The following is a 9209-nucleotide window of genomic DNA, read 5'->3' on the forward strand; positions in this document are numbered from 1 at the left end:
ATGTTTAAACGCTGACAACCACCGCTGAACTTGGAACTATCAAGTCTTGGTTTACAACACATTTATTGTCTTGTTTATCTTTATGACTTCATGCTTTAAAACTCAACGAGTTGATTGTAATTGCAAAGAATGAATGTAGATATAACCAAACAATCATTTAGCAGTCATTCAAATGAGATCTTTACAACTCAACATATAATCATGAACTTGGAACCATCATATGTTTGTTTAAAACTCATCAACTTCTTGTTTGCTCCACATAAGTAAAACTAAATGTATTTAAACTCAACAACATTTGAAAAACTACAAGTGAACAGAGAAATTTAAAACTCGACATATGACTATCAACTCGGAACAGTCATTACTCATCGACTTCTTTTGTTTTAATGGCTCTATTCACGCTTTTCACTGCAAACATATAGATATAACTAATAACTAACACTAAAACTTTTCAACATTTGATAAACTTCAAGAAGGGACATATAGAATGACAGAGATATTCTTAACTTCAAGTGAGTGACTACATACTTCAAAACTTAAACAAGTCGATTAAAATGGAAATATAACATATGAATGTAACACATAGTAAGATCCTAAACGTTCAAAACTCAACAACTTTTAACAAACAAACAGAATGGACATGTAACTCCTACTCAAATGACTCGGCGAGTGCTGCGACTGCTTGCCCGCGTGCAAGGGGGCTTAGCAGGTGGCAATTTCTTTGAGTGACTTTGTTTCTTCGATTTTTTGAGAGTCCCAGTGCCAGATTCTTTGCCATCAGACAAGTTAGCAGACAAGTTAGCTGGGGCAGCGCGCTTTGCCTTTGAAGCGCCTTGATGCTTCTAATAGAGATGACTAGTCAGTCACTGAAGAACGAGAAATCAGTGACAAATACTCACTTCTTTACCAATGGGATCGGGGATCCCTTCCTTGAGTGCTTCTACTGATGGCAATCCTTTCTTGAGTTTCTCGATTTGTAAGACTTTGCCCGGAGTGCTGACGATGTTATTTTCCTCCACGAGGTTATCGTTTGCATTGTACTGGATATAGATAGTTAGAGAAGTCACAACGTGGATAGTCTTTAAACATGGGAGATTGTTTACTTACAATTTTGATTATTTCTTCGTTCTGAGCCACCATATGTACCTCATCGGTTTTGATTACCTCATCGCTTTTGATCACCTCATCGGTTTTGATTACCTCATCGGTTTTGATTACCTCATCGGTTTTGATGCACTGGATACACATAATCGAACAAGTCACCAAACGGATAGTGTTCAAAAATGAGGGATGTTGTACTTACACTTTCTATTGTTTCTTTGTTCTCAGTCACCATACATACCTCATTGGTTTCGATCGGAGACAAAGCCACCAGTGTAGGACTCTGAAAGATTCATTCAGATTTGTTTTTAACATATCTGTTTGATCTAGGTGAGGTACTTACAATGTTTGTGCGCATGGCAATGGCAGTGTACTTATCCAAAAGTAAATCTAACTCTTGCAAGATCAGTTTCTGTTTTCTTGGGGATAGTTGGAGGATACGCGATGCTCGGCCGATGATTTCGGGTGGATAAGGATTATGATTGACCTGTGTACAGAAGCCACACATGAGTCCCAACCAAATTGAAATCATCAGAAGGAAGTAGAAAGGAAAGTTACGGACAACCGGTACCGGTTGTTCATCTGACATCGCTTCATGGTTGTGGCCGAGTTGGACATGAGTAAGGTGCCAAACGTCAGTAGATGGAGTGTACTTGGCTGTGAGATGAAAAGGGCATTGAATTTTGATTGATCTGCTGGCTCGTAAGGGCTTCTCCTCGGTCGTAGTGGATGACATGGTAGAGGTATTGGGCTTCGGTTTGTGAGGTAGACCACTTCGATGACAGTGATAGTGGCAGATGTTGCACTTATCGTTTGACGAGTGTCGTATGGAGATCTTGTAGCCGTGTGATTGTGACGGAAAGTCCTTGACATAATCATCCATCTTTTTCCGCTCACCCTTGATATCAACTTCAGGCGGAGCCGGAAAGACATTCCATAAGGGGTAGTGAGCCGGACCCATCGTATTGACAACTCAGATATAAAAGAGTGGTGGGCTGGTGAGGGGGTGAGCTGGGTCGATAGTTAGACCGGAAATCGGATAAGAATCGGAAGGTGGTGGGCTGGTGAGGTAGTGAGAGTGAATCGACCAGTATAAGAGAGAGGAGATGGTGGACTGGTGAGCCTTTTTGCTATTGAGGTTTGATTGTAGTGGTCACCGTCCGATGGTGATATCTAAATGAATTTTAAAGACCAGCCTGTGGGATAGCTGCGGAATGACACTTCAATCAAACAACTGTTCAATGCATGTATGATTGTACAAATGGAGGTTATGGGGGTATTCGACACCCACGGTCCATTTTTGAATCAACATAAACAAGTATAATGACTTCGATGTAATTGAAATGGATGCATTTGTCAACTAATAATCTTAGAAATGTGAAATGTAAAGAGACTACTAACCGCAATAAAAATCTAAAAGGTTTGAAACATTGGGATCATAATGAAAAGTATTTAAACAAGGAAACAAATAAGGATCAAATAGATCAATTGCATTTGATTGTATTGCTGAGAGACGTAGAGTACAAGAAGCAAAAACTGCATTGTACTCTACGTCTCTCGATTGTGTTTAGATGGTAATTGTCCTTTCTTGAACTGGGTGGTCTCACTCAACATTCTGAACCATCTTTCTTGATTGATTGATCCGATAAATGACAAAAAATGTATTTTAATGACTAACAACATACAAAACTGACAAGTAATTACAATAGGAAATATTTGGGAGTGGAAATGGTTGGGAATTAAATAAAAGGGAAACCTAATCGCCATTTTTAAGAATAACTGTATAACGTTTGGCTTCAATCTCTTCAAGCCATAATCGAACGTGAGCCATAGTCATGTTGCCAGGGGCTGCTCCCTTGGCGAGCATAGCATCAGTGACTTTACAGTCAGGGGTGCGGGCAACTTTGAGTTGAATGTCTTGTAGGAACTTCTTCTGTTCAAGTTGAGCATCGGAGTTAGGTCCTTTGGGATGGATGTCAATGCCTTGGCGAGGCGTGTAAGGAAGTTGAGCCTCTACATATGAATTGATAGACAAGTCAAGATCGTTGTGCAGGTTTCATATGATGAAAAGTGTAAATTAGGTTGGGACTGACCGACAAGTTTGTTTAGATTTGTGGTGAGCTGCTGTCTCAAAACAGTTTGTTGCTTAATTTGAGTTGTTGTTGGTTGTGGCTTTTTGGATGGAACCTTGAAGACGTCGCGGGGGCACTGAGTGGACTCCTTTGCAAAGTTCTCAAGTAAGTGATGTTCTGATTTGACCAAGTCGGCCCATCTTGCACAGGATGTGTATTCCTCCATCCATAGGGCCTTGGCGAGCTTGGTCTTGGGATGAAAAGATGCGACTAGCAAGTGAAATTCGATGTCATACTGGCTGTGAAAAGTGTGAAGCTTGAAAAACGAAAGGGGGAGATAGAATGCTAGAGAATAAGAATGGTGGGGTTGTGCATTCAGGTGGAAGACAACATATAAGATTCATACTTGTTTAACAAGCTTGCCCACTTCTACCCGTCCTTTCTTTTCTGTTTGTAGGCTTTGTCGCTCGGCTAGGCATCCACGCTCGAAATGCTTCTCGACTTTCTTCATATTGACGAGTTCTTTGAAGTCGCTGAGGTACGGGGTCAAGTCAGAGGGGTTGTGGGGATCTTCGTTGGGTTGAATGTTGATAACGGAGCTTGACTGAATCTCTTGAGGCTGTAGAACATTCAGTGCAAGTCTTTTGAAGAGTGGTGGATGAAAGACAGCCTTCTGAAGAGGCTGTAGGCCTGTCCATGATCTACCAATGGCCTTGTTTCGAGGTACAAACCCACGTGATGTGTTTCGGGGGGGCACTGATAAGAGAGATGGTCAGTTTGGTTAATGATTAGTTTTTCATGAGATGTAAAAACGTACTTGATAAGTCTTGTGTGGTTTTCTTGCTGTACGTTCGATATTCATCATACGAGGTGATAGGACGCTGTGAGGGACCCATGAATCTAGAATTTAATATGAATAAGGTACATCACTGTAAATTCTGATAATGGCCTGATGTATCACTTACAGAGCAGCCTTCAACGTTGGATAGCTTACATGGCCAGCTAGACTCAATATCTTGAGTGACCGGTGAAAGATTGATTGAAGGGCAAGAGCTTCGGACACAATCTCTTGTGAAGGTCGATTATTGGATCGAGTCTTTCGAGTAGCTAAAAGTTTGTCAATGTACGCATCTGTCCAGTCCTCTCCGACCGTATTGTAGTTATTCAAGGTCGGGATAATGGCGTCGGCTTCCAGTTTCTGGATAACATCGTCTTCCTCATCTTCATCTTCCGTACCTCGTCCATCATCGGAATCAGAATCACGCTCGGTTTCGGAATTTTCGTCTATTTGATTTGCGAGAAAGACCAAACAGATCAGCACGCCAGTTTAGTTGTAGACAGCTTTTGGTGAGTAGAAACACTACCAACCAGATGAGGATTCCCTCCGATGTCGCTTGAGTTGTGATTTTTTCTTTGTGGCTGGGTGAGGTCGATGACCAGCGGATCGTGTCGCTGGTGCCATACGTTTGCAAGTTAGAGCGGTTTGAGGGTGTAAGTTGTGGGGGTTTGGGAACACTATTGAGGTTGAGTCTTGAGATACATGAATCGGTTCAATGAGTTGATGAGATTCAGATGTTACACAAGCTCACGAGTACTTTAGTATGAGTATGTACAGGGGCTGGTGCGCTGGTTAGTGGTGAATTTTGTACTTTACACGAGCTCACCAGTGGGTGTAGCTGGTGAGCTGGTGAGTGGTCTGTTGGGTGATAGGCTGGTGAGGAGTGCAATTGGTTGGTGAGCGGTGAATTTGTGTTTTACACAAGCTCACCAGCGGGGTTGACTGGTGAGCTGGTGAGTGGTATGTTGGCCGTGTTGAGCTGGTGAAGGGTCCCTTAAGGAATGGGGACTTTGAATTTTTTTTGTTTCTGAAGAGCAGCAGCTCTCAAGCTCCTCAGCTCTCAAAGGAGTTTTCGGACTCCATTCGAAGATACAGGCTTCGTTTTCTTCGGATAGTATCCGAGGATATGCGTGGCCACAGGTGATCATAATTCGTTTTCACGTTTGAATATGTGAAAATTTTAGTCCACCCTTATTCTGAGTGATATGTTGTATTGTGTGATTGGACATTACTTATGACGTATGAACCTCAATTTACCGTGCTGTGTTACTTATTCCCCCCGCTGCGTCTTCGCCTGACAGGCTATGACGCTGTGAACTATCCACAATATAGTACTCACATAACCTGTCTTCCTTTTACAGTAGACTCTGAGAAAACCGATAGTTGTCAAAAGCGATACTCTGGAAAACCCGATACTTTTTGGGTCAAATATATTTTATTTGCAGTAAAATGGGTTGGAAAACCGATAAACCTGTCAAACCCGATAAGCGATACTTTTTTTTTGGTTTCCCGGGTTTAAAACCGATAATTTAGGTGGTTGTGCGACTTGTGGTTTTCGTTTTTTTGTGCTTCTTCCCGTTCTGTACATCCTTTTTCATTGCAAAAGCTTCACCTGGCATTCACAATTATAAGTTTTCATATCATGCTTCCTAAGGACCTCTCTACATACAACATTTCTCACATTGAGAAAGGATTTGAGGCATTGAAATCCGAAAATGATGCTTGATTAAAACCTTTGAAAGAATTGATGAGCTCAGGAAAAAAACTTACTGAAGCTGAAGAACGGTTCATGGATCAATCAGCTAACCTTGTTGACAAGTGGAAGGTGGTGGAACACATCAAAGAAGTTGGAGATGTTGCTCGTGCTGCCATTGACCTTAACAAGGAGGAGAAGGCTGCATTGGAGGTGCTAATTCTCAAGGCTGATCAAACACGTCCAGTGATGTTAAAAGCAGTGAACAGTGAGTCTATGAACTTTTCATCGTGATCAATCGAAGTTGTCTTTCTCAAATGGATGATGTTTTGACCTTTGAACTGTGTTTCTAGAAAAGCGTAAAAATACGGAAACTTTGAAGCCAAACCCTTCCACCAAAAACAAAGTCGAAAATAAAAAGGCAAAAGTCGTGAAGAAGGTCAACCCAACGCTTGCTCAGCGAATTGAAATCCTAGACTGGCATCATGCTAATGGGGGCAAGCAAACTAAGACCGCTCAAAGATTCAAAGAATTGTATCCCGAGCTCCGATTTGGACAGCCTCGGCTTTCGGAATGGTTGAGGGAAGAGAAAGAGACCCAGTTCCGAGCCGACTATAATTCTGGGGTTGGTCTGAACTCCAAGCGAATCACTTCAACCGAGCACCCTCAAGTTACTCAAGCACTTGAGACTTGGGTGACTCAGGCTGAACACTTGGGGCTTATCTTAAGTGGCTCAGTGATGCGTACGATGTGGAATCGCTTTGCGGACCTCTTCAAGGTACCAGATGAAGACCGACTCCGTCTCTCTGAAGGATGGTTGACCAGTTTCAAGAGCCGAACGGGCCTGCGTTCCGTCAAACGTCATGGTGAGGCTGGTTCAGCTTCACCTGATACTGTTGCTGCAGAGAGGTCTCGTGTGCGTGCAATCACGGATCTATACGATCTCGCCAATATCTATAATATGGATGAGACTGGCCTATTTTATGGGTACGTCTTTTTTACAATAATTTAGCCCTCCTTTCATTTTGCTGATGTACTTTACGCTTCTGTAGAATGCCACCAGACAAGGGATTAGCTTTCAATGCAAAGTCTGGGATCAAGTCAGACAAGCGTCGCCTGACATATGCTTTTGCAATCAATGCCGACGGATCCGATAAGCGTCGTCCTTTCATCATAGGAAAAGCTCATAAACCTGTATGCTTTCATGGGAAGACAGGCGAGCAACTCGGCTTCTACTATCGGAACAACACGAAAGCTTGGATGCAGACTGGAATCTTTATCGAGTGGATTGAATCCTGGGATCAGGAGCTTAGATTGGAAGGTCGCAATATATTACTTCTTGTAGACAACTTTTCCGGTCACTCGGTTGACCCAGACAGACCTTTAACAAACATCCACCTCGAATTCTTCGCTCCAAATCTTACATCTCATGTCCAACCACTTGATGCGGGTATCATTGCCAACTTCAAGTGTCATTACCGATCCGAATTTATCAACTACGCGATTGATCGTTACGAGCTCCAAATCCCAATTGGTGAGATCTACAAGATTCATCAACTGGATGCTATGAAGCTTGCTTCCGAGGCGTGGTTTAGGGTCTCTGACACGACAATCGCAAACTGCTGGCGAAAGTCAGGTATTCTGTCCGTTCGAAATCCTGATGGATCGGTCAAGGGTCAGGATAATCATGACCATACTGAAGATTCCAATTCAGATCCGATAATCGATGACGAAGCTACAGAGACTTTAAGATCCGACTTGGACAGTCTTGAAAGGTTGAATCTTGTCCATAAACCAAACCGAATGTCACTCTCTGAGCTTCTCAATCCAATTGGCGAGCATTCAAGTGGTTTAGAAGAATGGACACCCGAAGAGATTGTTGCAAGCATAGAAGAAGAAATGAAAGAAAAGGCTAAAGTTGAGATAACACCACCACCACCTCGACCAACTCATCAAGAGTTCCTCAAAGCTTCAGAGATCATGTTGGGATTTATGGCCTATGAAGAAGATAATGTAGCAAAAGGGTGGGAACGTGCTATTAGGGCCTCAGTAAGACATTACCGCTTAGTCCGTGCCCAAACTGCCAAGCAGCAAACCCTCACAACTTTCTTTTTCAAAGATTCTTAAACTGTTGTTATATATCTTTGTCATAACCGATAATTTTGCTGCAATTTGATTTTTATCGGTTTTCTCAGAGTTTTGATAAAACCGATACTCTGTCAAAACCGATAGGATTGGCCCCAATTTTTCGATTATCGGTTTTCTCAGAGTCTACTGTATCTTTCCCAGTCACGCACATCATGGATTGTACAGTAAACACAATTACTGCTCGGGATGATGTGTACCTCAAGCCGTTGTTTGATCACACTGCCTTGTCGTCACGGAGGTGTTTTGTTCACGGGTCAGGAAGTCGAGTACTGAGTCGGGTACTCGATTGTGTTGGGCGTATTTGCAAGACTACTTCGGTGTGTTCGGGTCGGTTTGGAGCAATTTTGTGACCTGATCAGGTTTCCCCTCGCACACTTCTCTGATTCTTATTCGTCCTAGCAAATCGTTCGACTTGTCTACCGCCGTATTAATCTTTTACTCTGTTGAGGCCTTAGAGCATCAGCACCGGGCCTTGTAAAAATTTAAATACAGGCCGTTTTACAAAGCCGTGAGAATAAAACTGAGGCACCGGACCTTGCAAACGGCCTGTATGGTTTACACGACGCGTATAATCATACCTTGAACTTGTAATAATGGACTGCAGCGTATAATCCTAGAATCGCCCCAAAGGACCAAACGTCTGAACTTAACCCACCAATATCGGACGTACAAAGTCCTACCGTCAAACAAAACAAGCACCTCAAGCCCGCTTGGGCAATGTATTATTTGGACTTTCCAGCTTTTGCAAAGCCTCGGTTTCGCCAAAACTTTACAATGTTCTGCGAGAATAGGCATACACGTTCTTGTCTGTCAACTTGGTGTCATACAGCGAACGAATCGGGCCCTATTTTACAAGGCCCGGTGCTGATGCTCTTATAAAAAGTGTGCGTTGACACCCAGCTTCAATGCTTAGCAACATCGAGTTCTTATCTCCTTATCACTCGAGTGTGGTGCCGTTCGTTTTTTTTATTCTCTACCCTTCACGTCGCATCATTTGCAGTCTGGCATGTCATTCCACCGATTCGATATCCTGTACCGTCTTTAATAATCGCGGTCATATAGGGATGAAGTAAATGAATCCACCGCTGGATTATTCCCCTCTGAAATTGACGCAGCGACATTTATATTCCCATGCGCCTTTCATGGAAGCGTCTCTGACGGTGTTCGTGTCATCATTCACTCTCCGAACCTCTCATCCCAATTGAGTGAATATGATTCAATCTCAATTACACGGACTGCAACTGTGACTACGAACTCATTGATTGTTGTATGGCATACTACCGGTGCAATGATTGCAATGACGAGTTTATGGACACGGGGAATTGTCAAATGGTACCTCAAATGGACAGCCAGCACT

At 42.8% G+C, this 9209-nt stretch overlaps 2 protein-coding genes across 2 annotated transcripts; both read right to left on the bottom strand.

Moving 5' to 3' along the window:
* Positions 1-386: 386 nt before the first annotated feature.
* On the bottom strand, positions 387-2383 carry MELLADRAFT_79860 (uncharacterized protein; the record flags this gene model as incomplete). Its single annotated transcript, XM_007419593.1, has 6 exons — positions 387-842; positions 900-1040; positions 1108-1236; positions 1304-1384; positions 1445-1588; positions 1664-2383. The coding sequence occupies 6 exons, from the start codon at positions 2060-2062 to the stop codon at positions 654-656; spliced, it is 1083 nt and encodes a 360-aa protein (XP_007419655.1).
* Positions 2384-2857: 474 nt separating this feature from the next.
* On the bottom strand, positions 2858-5159 carry MELLADRAFT_88305 (uncharacterized protein; the record flags this gene model as incomplete). The annotated part of the gene is made up of 8 exons (XM_007419592.1): positions 2858-3114; positions 3195-3489; positions 3580-3929; positions 3991-4073; positions 4139-4457; positions 4542-4625; positions 4838-4884; positions 4942-5159. 8 exons carry the CDS (start codon positions 5157-5159, stop codon positions 2858-2860), a joined length of 1653 nt encoding a protein of 550 aa, XP_007419654.1.
* Between the last annotated feature and the right edge of the window lie 4050 nt (positions 5160-9209).

Source organism: Melampsora larici-populina (genome assembly GCF_000204055.1).
Source record: "Melampsora larici-populina 98AG31 unplaced genomic scaffold MELLAscaffold_262, whole genome shotgun sequence".
NCBI classification, from domain to species: Eukaryota; Fungi; Basidiomycota; class Pucciniomycetes; order Pucciniales; family Melampsoraceae; genus Melampsora; species Melampsora laricis-populina.